This window comes from Cenococcum geophilum (assembly GCF_001692895.1).
Source record: "Cenococcum geophilum 1.58 unplaced genomic scaffold K441scaffold_40, whole genome shotgun sequence".
NCBI classification, from domain to species: domain Eukaryota; kingdom Fungi; phylum Ascomycota; class Dothideomycetes; order Gloniales; family Gloniaceae; genus Cenococcum; species Cenococcum geophilum.
The window spans coordinates 1221319-1238562 of NW_027137598.1; the positions used below are offsets into that span (position 1 = coordinate 1221319).

Consider the following 17244-nt stretch of genomic DNA (forward strand, 5'->3'; position numbering starts at 1 on the left):
TGCGGGGTGCAGCTCGCCAAGGTCACGGAAAAGTTAAACGGGCATCACGCCTAATCGAAAAGCCTTGGCGCATATGTAGGGATGAAACACTGGGCATGAAAGTGACTGAAGACCCGGAAAGCAAATGGTGCCACCGCATCCCTGTGTCTCCTGTCATGGATACGCAACTCGACCGAGTTGTGATTCAAAATATCCTTCAGCCTCTCCGCCAGGAAGTACTCAAAATGCTTCAGGAGAAGATATCCAAGAAGAAGCGCGGCGACTGGTTCGAGGTTTTTGCAACAATTTTCATCATGCTAAACAGCTACAGCTCATGATGAATTCGCTACCTTCTCTGGGCATTACGTAAGTCAACCGGTTCAATAATGAATGGTTATGACGTGAACTAATGGATTCTACAGACTCCAGGTCGCGGATCAAGGTTTGAGGATTATCGCCTTATCGAACCGTACTTTCACAGTGCGCAGACTTTAATCGCCCATTTCCGTGACAGTTTTCATGGTCAAGTGCCCTTTACTAAAGACTGGGTGTCTCCGGAAATGCCGAAATTGGCAGAAGTCAACATTGAAGAAGCTGCATTCATGGGAAAGCTCAAAGATCACCTCACGCAAAGGAGTAAGGCCTCACATGTTCTGTATTTGGACATTCATGAGATTCAATTGCTTACCTCGATATAGAAAACTCCTATGAGCAACTAAAACATGGTAATCGTTATGAGAACCTGCTCTACTGGGCCCATCAGCTCTTCTTCGACACGTGGGATCCTACGCAAGTATACATCAAAGAAATGAACGAGCAATCCGCACGCAATTATAGTTCTTGTGTACTAGAATGTGTAGGAACATTATAATTCACAACTGGTCTTGGCCGTTAGTTATCATTTCGCTGTAATAGAACCTTTATATCACAATTTGATCTCCTTCCCAACAATCCTTGTGAAATAGGAAACTATGAATGTGACCTCCAGCACAAAATGAGCCCACATCATATGAACTGCAGCCTGATTGCAATCTTGAATCGTGCTTAGCCATAGCATGAGATCTTTCGGTTGATCACGTGAGCCTTGGTGTGGACAGGATTCAAGTACCACACACTGTTACGGTCTCTACCGTAAATTTCACGCCAAACCTCCGTCAAGCCCTCTGGTGTCGGCCACGCAAGCTCTTTATTTCGAAGCCACATGCGAATAATGTGGCGTCGTTTATTTTCTTCCCCATCTGTAAAGGCTTCACGAGAGTGGAAAACCCCGAGATTGTTGACAAACTGCAAGTCTCCCTTTTCCAGATTGATAGTTAGCGCGTATTTTGCAGCGGTAAAGTGGACAGCATCCAGGGCCTCCGCCTGGGATTCACTAAGTTTAGGTAGCGCTGGCGGACGCGGCGAGACGGTAGAGCCTGTGAGTTGGCGTCGCGAGAAGCAGAAGAAGACATTGTTCCCCTTTTCATCGTAGAAAAGGATCGGGCGTTTGTGGTAGGAGAAATCGTCCTCATGTCTGCTCAGTTGCGGATTGTCAGCTAGCTGTATACTCCTCCGCACTTTGTGGTATCCCTGCTTACTTGTCAAATGCCCAATCACCCTTTGCAAGCACATGGATGAGATCTGGCCGAGTCGCCGCAATCTCATTGTAAACACGCGCAGTTGAAGCAATCTTGCTGCCACCGCCGGACAAAGGACGATCCATCACGTACATTGCAATGATATCGCCTAGGTCGTTGTGGAAGGGCTTGAAACAATGGTAAGCAAAAGGTAACTATTTTCGGATGAGCCTGTTTTCTTACCTGTGCATTGTTGGCGTAAGGAGACTGGCGCTGGTCGTCGGGGGCCACGGCTGCTCCCACGTCCTTGATGTGAACTGTATCAATATATCAGCTATGCTTGAGATTTTTCTAGTTTTCCCTAGAAGGGATTTTATACCAAGCACATTTCCTGAACGATCTTGCAATCCTCGCTTGTTGCCAATGTAGGAAGCAATTCCAGCATACAAAATAACGTTGTCTGCTAGACTGTACTTGCTTGGATCGAGACCCCTCAGAACGGCAAAACCACGCCCTTGGTGGACTTCTTGGGCAGTTTGGAGAAGACGAGCTCTGAGGCCTGGGAGGGGGAATGTAGTTTGAGAGATTTCATCCTTAGTAAGACCAAGTCCTGAGCCAATTAAGTCAGCTATAAGTGCATGTGCCACTAGAAACTAGCAATATCATTATTTGTACCTTTGAAGTGTTGGAGTGCATGCTCAATCTCATCAATTTCAACATCTGAAAGAATGTAAACATATTCCGATGGAGTCATGTTCACACCCTCCCAACACATCTGGTAATTGACAGAGGCCGGGAATCCTTCAGGAACCTGCTTTTCCAAGGTTGCTTCCTTCAACCGCCTCGTCACACGCTGTTGGTATTTTTCGAATGAGGGTATCCAGTCGATATCTGCCTGTGCCCCTGGAGGCGAATGGACTACATTGTCAACGGCAGCTTTCTTTTGAGGTTGGTAAAGAGGTGCGAGCTTGTCCTCCGCTTCACGGGCAGCGAACTGCTCGTTCAATGAGGGACGGTAGTCAACTATGCCTGGCGCCATGCTGGTTTGTGCGTTCCAGGTAAGAATATTATTCCTTGAAGGAGCAAGACGGTTGATGATTAGAGACTCTGAACAGCTCATGAAGCTCGCCTTTATATAGACACGGACCTCCGCTTCGAACTGCTACGGCGCTTCGATATCCTGGGGGGCTTGATGGCGCTGTGGAATTACGGCCGGCTGATCAAGTTTGATGCCTAAAAAAAGGTAACTAAATCCCACCATTATGGAATCAAGGCAGGGAATCCTGTAAATTGAATTCAACTTATCTTGTTGATAGTCTATGAAGTTCTGGTTTGCTGATAGAATGCTGGTTGATCCCTGTCCAGAATCCTACGAAAAGCAACAATGCGGCGTCGCATAGGTATCGCAAGCATGAACGAATTAAGACGTGACAATGGAATACAGGGCTAAAATTACAGCTACATGAACCTTAAATTTCGACAGCCTTTCTTCCCCAAAGATGATCTGCGTACGTAAACTCAAAGCGTTATTTTGTGGACAGCCTGTGCGGGGTTCTTAGAGTCGCTCCATGCCAACCTTACCTTGCTAAGCGCCGCATTTTGAGACTGATAGATGCAGATAAAATTATCCGAAGGAAACAAAGCTGCCGGCCCACCGAAGCTATTTGCATAGGTCCCCAGGTCATTGGCTAATTGAGGTCAGTGAGCTGCATTGTGGATTCGGGAACTTGTGGATTTTTTGGTTTGCGGATTTGTGGTTTCAACCCCTTGTACTAGTCGGGGCAAAAGTTCACTAGTACTTACAAGTAAACTCATTGCATCTCATGAGACAACGAAATATCGGTAAAAATCGCCAGGCCGCAACAGCATGCATCACCCCATATAATTCCACCAATATTAATCCAATTTATAGAATATAGAGCTATATTGGTGGGGCTATATAGGGGTATATTGTTTTAATAGGCCTGGCGATTTTTACCGATATTTCAAAAACGACTGTAGCCGTGCACGTTAAACCCTTCGAAGCGCTCTGTGTTCAGTCGCTGCGTTATGGATCCTGGAGACAGAGATGAAGTAATAATTTACCAATATTTCTCCAAGTATACAATGCAATATCCAAGCTACGTCGAATAACCGTCGTGAAGGTAATGTCAAACCGAAGCCAAGAGGGCGGCTTGCCAGGGCCTTTCCCCCGGTTCCTCCACCACCCCATCCATGCGTAAATCTGAGCACCAACAACCGGCGCAAACCCTCCAAAACCTCCGACTTTCACCAAAGAAACAATCTATCAATAGCCGCAGCAACCAAAAAAGTTCTACTCTCCTCTCCTCTCCCATCACCCCAGAACCCCCAAACATGGCATCAAGGTACCTCCCTCCTCTCCCTCCTTCCACCCCCCCCCCGGCCCCCCTCCGCCCCAGCCTTCCCAAACCCCAAACAACCCTCTCCGCGACCCAACCCACCAACTAACCCGCACCGCCCCCAGATTCTCCTCCCACCGCGACGCCCGCTCCGCCCTCTTCAGCACCTATGACCGCACCAGCTCGCCCTCTAAATCGAAGCCAGGGACCCCCGCCAGCAACGGCTACGGGTACGGCGGGCCGGCCTTCTCAGCGTACCCGAGCAGCAGCAGCAGCAGCAGCCCGAGTGCCGGAGGCGCGTTCAGGCCCGCGACGCCGAATGCGCGCGGGCAGTACTCGGACGCCGTGCTGAGCGAGCTGGAGAGCCAGAATGAGGAGCAGCTCGAGGGCATGAGCGCTAAGGTGAAGATGCTGAAGGATGTGCGTTGTTCTTTCTCTCTCTCTCCGCCCTCCCTTCCATTCCCTAAGGCGCTTTTTTCTTTCCTGAGTTATGTGGACCACAGACCCTGAGTCCCTGCGGAATAGCGGGATGCTGTGGGTGTGGTGGGATTGGTGTGGGATTTGGGCTGATTTGGGGGTTGGGCAGATTACGGTTGCCATCGGCGACGAGATCCGCGACTCGACGGCTCTGGCGGAGAAGATGAATGACTCGTTCGACGGCACCCGCGTGCGCCTGCGCGGCACGATGAATCGCATGCTACGAATGGCCGAGCGGACCGGTGTCGGCTGGAAGGCGTGGCTTGGCTTCTTCGCCGCTGTCATAGTGCTGTTCTGGTATGTCTGGTTATTCTGATCGGGACCAAAATATAAGGGGGGGGGAGTGGTGAAGGGGGAGAAATGGGCTGGAGATGGCTGTATAGTTATTTTGTGTGTTTGTATTTGGGGAAGGCGCAAGGGGCAGCGGAAAAGAATTGTACTATATGGGTCATGAACATGGCGTTGGGGCGTTTTATACTGCTGGTTAGGCTGAAGGAGGCCGAGATGCTTGTATAGGGCTCGGGAACCGTTAACTAGCATTTGTAGATGCTAGGGGGAAAAACTGGACCGTAGAGCCAACCAAAGCTATTGAATTTTAATGTGCCGGTATGCTTAAATTTGGAGCATCTGAAGGGTTACTATTCAAGCAGTACATTTCAGAAAGCATTCACATTTTGATATTGAGACGCTAAGAGGAAAAGTAGTGATACATATATATACATTCGTAGCAGAAAACTCCGAATGCGGAGGTGCGTCCCTGACACCAACCACCTCTCTTGAAACATTATACATTTTCGGTCAAAAAGCCTCGTACACTCTTCGTACATACATCATACACACATCCTCTAATACTCCTCCCCAAGCACCTTCTTCAACGCCCCGCTCTCTTTCTCATACTTCTCCACCTTCGCCTGACTCTGCGCCAGCTTACCAAGTAACCACTGCACGCGCGGCGCTAACTCCGCCGGCTGCTTCTTCAGCTTCGAAAGCAGCCGCAGCTCGCCCTCATACTTACCGATATTGCCATTCTCGATCTTGATCAGCTCGCTCAGCACCGCGAGATCCAGCCTACTCCGCAACACCAGATCCTCGGTCAGCAGCTTGAACGCGGGTTGGTAGACCGGCTTCCCTGGCTTGATCGCAGCCGGGCGGCCGTTAGTGCCGCTGACGATGCTGATGAGCTCGGCTTGCTCGAGCGCCTGGAGTACCTTCTCACCGCCGAATTTATACGAGTCACTCAGCAGCACCTCGTTGTAGCGCAGCGTCTCCCGCGCCGCGAGCTGCTTGATCAGCAGCCAGGCTTGCTCCGGGTTCCATTGGCGCGCCGCGTCCGCCGAGTCTTCGACGCCAAAGAGGTACATTTTCAGGATCTCGGACGCGGACTGCTCGATGATTTCGCGCACGGCTTTGTACGGCGTCTCGCCTGTCTTGATTCGGCGCGCGAGGAACTCGAGGTCCGTCAGCCTTCCACCGAGGGATGCGATGCAGGAGTCCAGCTCGGCGAGATCGGTGCGGCGCTGTGACGGTGTCAATTTGAACGAGCCACCCTCCTGATCGTAAATGTCAGGGTCGGAGTCGAGATGGGTGATGACGAAGCGTTTGGCAACCTCGGGCGAGCAATCCGAGAGGGATATTTGCCGGAAGACGCGGTCTGGGAGGGCTTTGCTGAGAGACTTGGAGAAGGAGACGTCGTTCGCGAGGAAGATGACGTGGGCGATATTAGCAGTTGTAAGGCGAGCAGCCCTGATAGAGTGTTAGCAATAGTGATTGGATATACGGAAGTGGGTCGTACCATTCTGCGATTTTGTCATAAACAATGCCGCCCTCTTGGCTCTTGTGAAGAAAATTATCAATTACGACAACAGGGCGCTTTTCCGGGTGAGCTTCAAGGTACTCATCTTCACCCAGATGGGCATCTTTATCGTCCTTATGGCGACCTTCCAAAGCGATCTGTCGGAGAGCCGTTGCGGTGGTGTTCCAGATCTTCGCCAACTGTGAATCCACAGTTTCGGAGAAGCCAGTCTTCACGCCAGTGGCTCCTTGGGCGGCTAGATCAATCATGCCGCTGATACTATTCACCCACGAGAAAACTGGCCGATAGCCAACTTCAGCAGCAGCCGCACAGATTTTAGCACTATCGCCTCGTGCTTCGTGAATGGACTTGCAATCGATAACAACCTTATGTTTACGGTGCTTCAATGCTTGGTCGACGACCAATTCTTTCTTTCCTGAGCCGCGAGGACCCTGGACAATAATGAATGTATCGGTGGTCTCCATGAGCCACGTTTGAATCTGTTCAATGTTTCCTTTCCTGTCATCCCAAATAGCTTCCATGCCAGGTTCATCCTCGGCCTTCCGGCGGAATTTCAGGATATCTGTAGCCTGTGTCTTGAACCACTTGTAGATTTTGTTATCTTCAAAGTGAAATGATCGGGTGATGTGTGCTTTGACGAAAAATGTGCGAACCCTGCACATTTAGCAGGTTTTCACTAATTAACGTGGAAGAAACACTTACGGATCAAAGATAGCAATACTAAGGCCAGCTACAAGGGCTGCCACGGCAGGAATTACGACCCTTGGGTGGCCAACCAGCCAATCTCTAATCCAATGCGCTTTGATCCTCTGCTCATAGGCGAGCCTCAGAATGGTCCCCGCCTTGCCTCCTCCTTCAGCTTCCGAAACCAAGTAACCATGCATGCAGTTTTTCGCCATGATTGCACGTCTCCGCGCGGTAAAGTCCAGGAAAGCAAATTTGGGCAAGATCTTAGAGTCTTGCGGCTGAGGAGTAATATCTGTGAGTTTCCCATAAGGCCTGAAGAATGCGTACAATTGCTCCTGGGAAAGCTCCACAGCTTCTGCACCTGGACTTGAAGGCAGAAACTCAACCTTCAGTCTTGGTGTGGGAAATCGATAGAGATCTTCTACCCAAGGCCGCCCCTTAACCATACCGACACGCATTCGCTGGAAAGGGTTCCACCAGGGCTTAATTTGTTCCTCTTTCAAGTACTTCTTCAAGGCGGTCTCGACCTCTGTCGATGGCATGGTCTCATCGTGAGTGAACTTGACGAATGCACCACCTTCCTTCAACCTAGGAAGGACTTTGGTGACTTGAATAGAGGTCTTTTCTTTGCTAGCCTTCTCGATAACTTTGAGAGGGTCTGCTCCGGCGACGCTGGGGCTTGTCAATCGTTTGAGAATACCAGGAATTTTTCCTTCGGCTTGAAAAGGTACGCGGAGAAGCCATTGCAGTCGAAGTGAGTACACACCTTGAAAACTAATTTAGACATGAGATACAGAAAGGAGATATTTCGAAAGAACACACTGTCAAAGAAAAGAATGCCCTCATGTGGCCCAACACTGATGTGGCCTGATTTATTTTCGCCAGCTTCGAGGGTTGCATGTCGCACTCCTTTAGCCTCTCGGCACGAAAGTTGCGGCGATCGTGGCCTAATACACTATCAATTCATCATGTTTCTAGAAATCTTCCAAATTCCGGTGCTAATACCTTCCCGTGAGCGCGCTCGGTAAGCCTGACAAACCCCGCCGCTGGAGCATAGCGCCCACACGATAAGGCTGTAGGCCCCTATTACTCAAAGGGCGGAGCATATTGTCAAGGTCAAGCCATGGTTGAATGGTTCAGAGGTGGACGAGATGCAAAGCAAGCTTGGTTCCAAAGCTTGTGACGCAAAGCGCGAGTGCACGTCCCTCTACACTTTCTCCTTTCGGCCTAAGCGCGGTTTGCTCACCAACTGGAGAACAGCTCCTTGTTCGTTGTGGAAATACCTATTAGCGTACAAATTTGCTCTCTTCGAAAGGATAGAGAGGATTTTTTGGCCCGACATGCACAATTACAAGCTGCCCGACTATACCGCTGCCACCATGGCTGTCTCCACGGCTGCTCCACGCGTCCCTTCCATTAAGCTATACGAGCTGAGAGATGCGAGTAAGGCAGGCCTTTGCTGACGTCCTCTTATATCGCAGCGGATGAATTAACCTAAAAGCTTAGATAGCGTTTACCTTCCAACGCACCACAACGATGAGAGGGCTCAATATCGATTCTCGCCCTTATCTAACAAGCGCTAAACGCCATCCCAACGGAAAGTCAGAATGACAAGTTGAAACAGCCATTTTGTGTGCCTTGCACTGCCTCCCCGATATGCAAGGCTGTAGGCAGACGATTGTGTCTAGCCTCGAGGCCAGGCTGAGAAAGAGCATGTTACCTCGTCATGGCCTTGTTTTATATTGACTCGTGAGGCCCAGCACCGGAGAAGCTCTACCGTCAGTGAGGCCTCTTTTACAAAGCAAGTGAATTTTACCAATATTGAGGTTCCCTCAGTGCCTAAAATACCGGGCTTCGCATCACTGAAGGCCCAGAGCTAGAGAGTGAAGCTCGATATATTCGCTCGATAGGCCGTTTGACATCTTTGGAGATGAATATTAAAATAGCTTCTATAGGTCTCTGGGCTAAATCAGGTTGTCTTCCAATCTTCCCCGTATCACTTCAACACTATAGTAAAGTGTTTAAAGTACCCTAGAAACATTAGTTGTTAGTAAAAACCAAATTAAATGACCCCACGCCTCGAAAAATTCGAACTAACGTAGAGAACACAGAGGATCTCTCTCCAAGATGTCGCTGGAAAGTGCCTCTGGATCAAGTCTAGACGCGGAACTTTCTAAGATCCTAAAAAGCCTCACCTACGCCCGGAAGAATTCAGGTTCTTTGCAAGAAGCCAGCACTCGGCGGCGTATGCATCGCGAAGTACTCCTTGACTGGCTGTCTAATCACTTCAGAGATGACCAGCTGTTCCCAGCTGATAGTTCATTCGTATGGATAAACGATATCATTGCAACAAACTGCACCAACGAAGACGATTTGGAATACGTTGCTGATCTCCTCATCGAGCGCGAGTACGACTCCCCATGGATTATCCATGACAACGGAGATACACTCCACCGAAAGGCCAGCTCAAAATTTGATCGTCTTGGCTTGGCTGGTTTCTTGCCCTTAAAGTCCTGGGATGTGACTCCTGGCCTCAGACACGAGTCTCAATTGAGGCAGTGGGAAGCCCACGTACGCATTGACGGCAACACCGCAGACGTATCCTACATATCCAAGGAAGTTTTTCAGAGTTTCCATATTAACTCCCCCCTTGAAAATAATGATTTACTCGGGGAACTCTTTGAACGTATAGACCTTGCGCTCAGTAATGCTTTGGCCGTAATCTCCTTACTCCAGCAAAACGGCCGATGCTGTGACCGTATAACATTCCTTCGTCAAGGCGTAAACCAAGGAACCTCGAAGATAGCACCAGTTCTCGAAAGCACGTATATTCCACTCGAGCTGATTATTCAGTTCGCAGACAGTGTTAAAAATTGTCAAGCTGGATCAAAAGTCGGGTCATACTTGGCATTCGCAACAGGCGCCGGCGCCGCTACCGTCGCCGCTATTAGCACAATCTCAGTACTCAGGCCTGCTGGTCTAGTTGCTGGTCCGCCTGCTGTTGGTGCGGCTGCTGCTCTGTTTGTTGGTGCGGCTGCTGCTCTGTTTACTTCGGGGACCGTAGCTACCGTACCCAGAATCCACAACCTGAACTCACTTCGCAAACCGGTTTGCGACATCCTAGACCTGCTTGGTGTAAGCTTGTCATGGCCTTTTTTTCTCGCTATGCTCCCATGGGAAGTACATACGATCAGAGACGAGCAATTTATTGCATTGCATATGACAGCATTAGCTACACAATTCCTATGCCTGGTTGTCCGGTCGTATGCTCAGGCACACACCGGAGGTCTAGCTTTCACATTCTTAGATACGCCCATATCATCCCTAAGTCTATCAGGGGCAAGACCGATGCTTCTTGGCCGGGGCGGGATGATCACGGCAACTCTTCGAAGGCTCACATGCCTTGGTGGCATGACTAGAAATGGAGTTATGGTATTTGCGTGGGAACACCAACTCGGATCACTCAAGGACTCTGTTGCCGCCGGTCCCTCAGCGCCTGATCCCGTTGCGCCCGCTCCCCTCATTCCCACTCCCCTCCCCGCCGCCGCCACCCCCGCCCGTCGCAGTCCCCTGCGCCCGCCACTCTTCCGCCGCATCGCGACCCCGCCGCCGCCACCACAACTGTTTGCGTGGGACCCGTCTCCCGGGGCGCCCAAAGCCGACGACGTCCCGCTGGCCATTCCACTTGACCGCTTCTCTTCTCCCTCGAGGCCCGCGCCAGCCTCAGCACCCATCAAGGTGCCAACGGCAGCACCTTCGACCAACCCTTCGGCCTACGGCACCCCGACAGGCTTGGTGCCGGCGACAGCGTTAGCCCATACCATAGGGTCAAATGTCGCTGCCTCCTTCTGGGCCGCGACCGCCGCGCCCGCCCTGGCTTCAGGTCTCTCTGGGCCCGCAGCTGGGCCCATTGAGCCTGTCGCTACCGCGCCGGCTGCTCTCGTGCCTGCTGTGCCGTCTGATCTCGTAACGACACCGCGGGACCTTGTCGACTTGTGGGGACCATCATCATTCGTATCGCCAAATAGCAATCTAGGTAATCTTGGTGAAGACATACATGCTATCTGCATCGGAGGTGGTATAGTGCATCCCCAAGTCAGCACTAACGAACGGTTACGGCAGTGGCACTGGAGCCCTGGCCCGATTTCTAAATTACTACAGGACAGGGATATTTCAGATGCAATTGATCGTGGCCCCGGTATTAGTATGGATTCACAGATATGCATCGGTGCAAGGGTCCGAATAAACAAAAGCTGCCCGATGAGCCAACCCGAAGCCTACGAGCAAGTTCAACAGCAGTCCCAGGAGCGTCTTCACCCCATTGGTACTAGCGAGTCTCGCTGGGCTTTGGAAACCGTTCAGGCTGGTGCACAAATTGGCCAGTATGGCATTCCGCAGTTTCTGTTTGGCTGGAGAAAGCTACCTGGAGTCACGATCAAGCAGAAATATCTGAGTGGAAATAATCCGACCTTGGTCAATGATCTTGCTCAGCCGTGGGGTCTTCATGTCAGCCTATGCACCGGTGTAATTGCAAGAGTCAGGCTACAGCAGGTACTAGCAACCTGCATAGACTTATTTATGAGCCAACGCAATCCAATCATGCTAGAATGGGAGATTTTGCGTGACAAGCATAAAATGGTGGAGGTACTGCAGAACGGGGACCTTGGAGAATGGATGGGCAAACTGCCAGGAAATTACGCAAATAATGCCAGAGATATTATCGAAGAGCTCCTGACTCGATTGCTGCCGACAGGTGTGGACGCAGAGAATAAGCTCGTGGTCAGCTGGATGCACGAAAATAGTACCCTCGAATGCCTCAAAATTCCATGCAAAGGTCGCAATCTATGGGCTCAAATTCTCTCCGACTCAGCGGACCTGGCGACTATCGCGTGCATAACACCATCCTGCCTAGAGTCGCCCTGCCACACAAATCACCGCTGCCAATATCTAACTTCCAAGGAAACTACTTCCTTTCAACACCGAAAGAGCTTTGAATTCCTGATGAGTGTTAAACCTTTCGTCTTGAACTACGATGACAGTACTGCAGATGATAATGTGGGAACTTCGTGGACTCTGCAAATGAACAAATCGTATTGGATAGGCAAGATGGATTCGATGTTGTTAGCAGATGTCAGCAATTTTCCCACAGGCACACCTATTCTTTCCGTTCGAAAGAGCACTATGGCTCTGTCAATGTACAAGAGGCTTCGCGCAAAACGCATGCTTAGAGAGACCAACGCCAAAGGAGCACAACATTGCGTCATTATTTCCGGCGGACCCGTTGTATAGGTGTTGAGGATTGGTTGTGTGCTCGTGATCGTCTCTCACATTTTATTCGTTTCGCTATTTCGAGAGCAATTTCAGCTGTTCTACAAAATTTGGGTTGGCTCTCTTAGGGGTCTGCTGAAAAGGCTTTGGTAGGTTTGAGTTTATGTGCGAATCCCTGGCAGCTTTCGGGTATTTGAGGAAGCTTTTAAGGGCTGATCGCAACCACCAATCGAGTGGCAGAAGTTATTTGAGGCTGGTGTTGTTCCTGGTACACAAGTTACTCTTGGTATACTTTTGGCAGTCCTCATGAGTGGGTTGAAAGAACTCTGATGAAGTACCCGAAGAGGCATTTATACATCGCCATTAGTTCCCACAGGGCCCATTGGGTTTCCGAGCTTTTTTTAGTCCTTCTACGGTGTTGAAAATTCTTGTAACATGAGGTCAGTGAAGAGTTTTCTGGGCTGAATGGCAAATTGATATCAAGATATCCAAGAGCCATCCTCCAGCCGAGTAACTTTTTGAAATGGCCTTAGCTTATAGTAAATTACACTCCTTTACCACTTCATACAATGCCCATTGATAAGAGACTTTTGGAAAATTTTAACTTCAACTCTTGACGCTCTTACTCAATGCCATCAAACTTTATACGTTACCCAATTCGCTCCCATTCAATAGGACCATTATACCCAGCAAGCGCGTCTCCCGTAAGATAGTTCAAACCATCTCTCGACCCTTCAAACTTTACCTCGTTTAAACCTCCGAGTAACCTGATCCCATCATGTAAAAGCAGCAGCACCTTCTCCCGATAGCGCCTACATCCATCATGTGCTAACCAATGCGCATGATCAAGATTTGGATCCCGATCTTCCCATCCTGCTAACGGAGCTCCTCCAATCCGCAAGACCGATGACTTTAGACTGTGCCCTCCATATGTCCAGACGTCAAGAAAGAATAGATTGAGAAAGTCATCCCAGCACTGCCAGAACTCAAAATCACCGCTGTCATTGCGCAAATCTTCTTCTGGAGTCAGCTCTTCGTTGGTGGAGAGGACAGCACGGCGGCAGCGCTGGAGTAGTCGTTCTGAAATCAAATCTAAGATCTCGAAGTAGCGGCTCGTTTTTGAAATGTGCGGAGGCGGCGCATCTATGACAAGCGGTATCTTGCATAATTCATCGAGGGCTTCCCCATGAATTTGTCGGTTCAATAGGGGAATGCTTGGAATGGTGAGCTTCGGGTAATGGGGGATATGAGGCAGGTCGGGCAAGAGCTCTTCAATTCTGATCGCTCATTTAGTGCAGTCTCTGCTTGGGCAGCTTTTGAGTAGGCCTGAGACAAAGAGGGCCATTCAAGTACGAAGGAGTATATAATTAACCGAATATCGGCAGGCAAGGTGAGGAAAGGAAACGGTTTAGCCTCACGTGGAACCATTGTCGACGAAATGAGAGATCTTGTACTTCTCAATAATCGATGCAGGAGCTTAAAAATAGGCATAAAACGAACTAGAGAGGGTGTCCACGCTCGATGAAGTGTACTGGAAGCTCTTTCCTGTTAAACTAGTGAATTCGAACGTTGCTGTTCTTCACCGTGCTGGAACTGCCGTAGCCGAAGGCCAGGTCAATAGATAGGGTTTTGGCTGTTAAAATGTTAGTTGATACTTCGATACCAACGTGAAGTTCTATTGTAGTGGCAGGTGGCAACTCGCAGGTGGAGCTGACGTTGATGACACTGTTTGAAGCGCCAAGGAAATTTGTGAGTTTTGCAGCCACTTTACGCGTCAAGCTCTGGAAACGCGTCGATAGCATCAACCACCAACATTTCCATCACTGCATTTGCTAATTAAAATGGTTCTGCAACAACGCCTTCGGGGCCGACAGGCTCGTGAGTACTTCAAAAATGCTGGTTAGACATGCGACATGCTAATTAATTGAGATAGATACGCCTGGCCCAACATTTTTAAGTTATACACCAAATGGCAGAAAGCTGATCACTGTTGGACTGGACAACCCAATTCGCGTTTTCAATACAGGCTCGGACGAAGAGCCTGCAAACATCGATGATTGCATGGATGCGAATACCGCAGTTGCCGCTGCTGTACGTTTAGGAACAACCTAGGCTTTTCAGTGGCTAATCTTGCCAGAATACTTTTTTCGTTGCTGGCTCCGAGGACGGAACTGTTTGCAAATACTCCCTCGACACAAATTCGCTAGAAAGTGTCCTTGTGCGATGTTCCTTACCTGTACGGGATGTCGTACTCTCTCCGGATGGGAATTGGGTAGCTGTTGCCAGCGAGTACGTAACATTTGTATGACCTGAGGTACAATGCTGATACTTCACAGCGAGCTAGTCGTCAAAGTCGTCAATACCCAAGACATAAGTCGAGTGCTTATCCTACGAGACCAAACTAGAGCCGTAAAGCACGTGTCGTTTGACCACAGCGGAACTTACTTGGCTGTTTCCTGTTCAGATGGCCAGATATATATATACTCGTTGAGTTCGGAGGAACCTGAGCTTATAAAAAAGGTGGATGGAATGATCAAAAGCTTGGACACAGATTCTGAAGCAAGTTCGAAGGTGCTATGGCATCCAGACGGGAGGGCGTTCGCTACTCCGACTGCTACTCGAGGTAATCCTCAATACTCATCCTGTCAAGAATGATGGCTAATGGCCTTTTGCAGAGGTACAAGTCATGTCTCGAAGTGACTGGGAACGACAACGAGCATTTAATACACAGCACACTGGTGATATCACTGCGGCCGCGTGGTCACCAAACGGCGGGCTATTAGCCACAACCAGCACAGATCGAAAGTTATGCTTGTGGGATACAAAGACGCAAAAGCTTATTAAAACGTACGACGATATCCGTGCTACAATTATGGCGATGGCATGGCACCCTACAGAGAATATCTTGTCTTATACGAACAACGACGGTGAACTGTATATCCACACCGATTTCGTACCGACAGACTACATTTCAGTACTCGAAAAGACCCTTCAACCAGCTCCTTTCATCCATGATCCCCTTACTGAAACATCGGGCGACGCTACGCGACAGCTCGTCAACGGGTCAAAGGACGGTCTAGTTATGCGTCAAGTAAGGCAAGGCACTCCAGACTCCTTGGCTGATATCCTTGGCTCCGATGCTATGTCTGATATGGGAGATGGCTTCATTGAGGACGACGACGGCGCAGGCTACGCCGAAGAGATTAACGGCTACGGAAAACGTACCAACGGCCATCTAGACGCTATAGCCGGGCCAAACGGTAAGCGCAGAGCGTACGGCCAAGGCTCCTGGAAGCCTCGCATCCACGAGTCATTCCAGCCCGGCAGCACGTTGTGGAGGGGTAACAGGAGGTATCTGTGCCTGAACCTAACAGGCTTTGTGTGGACTGTCAACCAGGAAACGCATCATACTGTAACTGTAGAATTCTACGACCGGGAATTCCATCGTGATTTCCACTTTACAGACCCCTTTCTGTACGACAAAGCATGTCTGAACGAAAACGGCACTCTCTTCTCATCTCAGCCCTCCGAAAAAAACCCAGCTATGATATATTACCGCCCACACGAGACCTGGACAACGAGAACGGATTGGCGCACTCAACTTCCTGTTGGAGAGAAAGTCACCGCAATAGCTTTGAGTGACTCCTACGTTGTAGTTACGACATCAGCAAATTACGTCCGCGTTTTCACCCTCTTCGGCGTGCCCTTCCGTGTCTACCGCCAGAAGAGCTCTCCAACAGTAACCTGTGCAGCATGGCGTGACTACGTCCTCACTATCGGCAACGGACCTGTAGGCGGAGACGGCACCTGCCGCCTCCTCTACACGATCGAGAACGTCAAGCGAGACGAAGTATGCCAGAGCGAGGACGTAGTGGCTCTGACCGAAGGCGCAGAGCTTCAAAGCGTGTTTTTTTCCGACAGTGGTGTAAGTCCCTTGCCCTTCCCCCCTTCAGTCTCTCCTCCCTCACATACCTAACACGCCACAGGACCCATACATCTATGACTCAACCGGCGTCCTTCTCACCCTCCTCCACTGGCGCATCCCTTCCCAAGCCCGCTGGGTGCCTCTCCTCGACACACGCCTCCTCTCCCGCCTCGCGAGCGGCCGCAAGCAAGAAAGCTACTGGCCCGTCGCCGTCGCCGCCTCCAAATTCCACTGCATCATCCTGAAAGGCGGCGACCGGCACCCGTACTTCCCACGCCCGCTCCTCACCGACTTCGACTTCCAAGTCCCCATCAGCGGCCTGCGCGCCCCCAAGCGCGCCCCCTCCGCCGCCGCGGACGCCATGGACGACGACGCCGACGCCGACGCCGGCCCCAGCGAACAGACGCGCCTCGAGGAACTCTACATCCGCACCTCGGTCCAGCACACACAACTGTCGTCGACGCTGTCCTTCGTGCGCCCCACCCCCGCCCAGCGCGCGCTGCTGCCGCGTCTGGAGCTCGAGGTCGACAAGGCGCTCCTGCAGCTGCTGGCGCTCGAGTGCCGCGAGGGCGAGGAGCGCGGCATGAGGGCGCTCGAGATCGTGCAGCTGATGCGGGACCGCACGGGCAAGATGCTCGAGGCTGCTGGGAAGGTTGCGGCGCGGTTCGGGAGGGATGTGCTGGGGGAGAAGATTAGAGAGGTGGCGGAGAGGAGGTTGGTTGGGTTGGAGGGGGAGGATGACGAGATGGGGTAGCTTGGTTGGATGTAGAAAATAGCTGTGGGTGAGCATTTTTGGACCGGATTGGTTTCGAGGAGTTGGATGGCGCTGTGGCGGGGTTGGGCCAGGTCAAAGGGTTGGATGGAATGATTGGGTAATGTTAAGGATTGAAAGCATGCATGATATTCAGGAGACAGTACAAATGCATTAACTCGTAAAGCATCCAGAAAGGTATCTTGGCTTGCCACTTAAAGTGTGCATTGCAATTGGTTGAAGTCTAATAGGTTTCTTAGCTTCCGCTGAACAGTACGAAAGGCCTTGAAATGCATGGCACAAGAAGCTCCAAGAGCTCATAAGCAAATTCCAGCATTAAATATAGACGCAAGACCAAAAATAGTCAATTTACTGGATTAGTGAACAGGAAAGAAGTTAACCCTCAATCTTGCTTAATCCTCCCAACA

General features: G+C 50.4%; 6 protein-coding genes across 6 annotated transcripts; 4 read left to right on the forward strand and 2 right to left on the reverse strand.

Annotated features, from left to right (window-relative positions):
* Nucleotides 1-155: 155 nt before the first annotated feature.
* K441DRAFT_679780 (uncharacterized protein) lies at nt 156-850 on the forward strand (the record flags this gene model as incomplete). Its single annotated transcript, XM_067651306.1, has 3 exons — nt 156-272; nt 402-615; nt 678-850. 3 exons carry the CDS (start codon nt 156-158, stop codon nt 848-850), a joined length of 504 nt encoding a protein of 167 aa, XP_067500806.1.
* Nucleotides 851-1023: 173 nt separating this feature from the next.
* Nucleotides 1024-2574, reverse strand: K441DRAFT_575364 (Clavaminate synthase-like protein; the record flags this gene model as incomplete). The annotated part of the gene is made up of 5 exons (XM_067644159.1): nt 1024-1495; nt 1557-1723; nt 1779-1852; nt 1915-2145; nt 2211-2574. The coding sequence occupies 5 exons, from the start codon at nt 2572-2574 to the stop codon at nt 1024-1026; spliced, it is 1308 nt and encodes a 435-aa protein (XP_067500807.1).
* A 1683-nt stretch (nt 2575-4257) lies between these two features.
* K441DRAFT_664956 (uncharacterized protein) lies at nt 4258-5067 on the forward strand. The gene has a single exon (XM_067649433.1). It carries the CDS (start codon nt 4386-4388, stop codon nt 4686-4688), a length of 303 nt encoding a protein of 100 aa, XP_067500808.1. The 5' UTR covers nt 4258-4385; the 3' UTR covers nt 4689-5067.
* K441DRAFT_641868 (uncharacterized protein) lies at nt 5038-7986 on the reverse strand. The gene is made up of 5 exons (XM_067646667.1): nt 7878-7986; nt 7695-7819; nt 6888-7638; nt 6165-6839; nt 5038-6115 (listed from the first exon to the last, which is right to left on the reverse strand). The coding sequence occupies exons 1-5, from the start codon at nt 7976-7978 to the stop codon at nt 5218-5220; spliced, it is 2550 nt and encodes an 849-aa protein (XP_067500809.1). The 5' UTR covers nt 7979-7986; the 3' UTR covers nt 5038-5217.
* A 723-nt stretch (nt 7987-8709) lies between these two features.
* K441DRAFT_222924 (uncharacterized protein) lies at nt 8710-12303 on the forward strand. The gene is made up of 2 exons (XM_067640601.1): nt 8710-8918; nt 8984-12303. The coding sequence occupies exon 2, from the start codon at nt 9000-9002 to the stop codon at nt 12159-12161; it is 3162 nt and encodes a 1053-aa protein (XP_067500810.1). The 5' UTR covers nt 8710-8918; nt 8984-8999; the 3' UTR covers nt 12162-12303.
* A 1678-nt stretch (nt 12304-13981) lies between these two features.
* K441DRAFT_698601 (putative chromosome segregation protein) lies at nt 13982-16819 on the forward strand (the record flags this gene model as incomplete). Its single annotated transcript, XM_067653084.1, has 6 exons — nt 13982-14018; nt 14074-14231; nt 14278-14429; nt 14477-14763; nt 14816-16065; nt 16127-16819. The coding sequence occupies 6 exons, from the start codon at nt 13982-13984 to the stop codon at nt 16817-16819; spliced, it is 2577 nt and encodes an 858-aa protein (XP_067500811.1).
* Between the last annotated feature and the right edge of the window lie 425 nt (nt 16820-17244).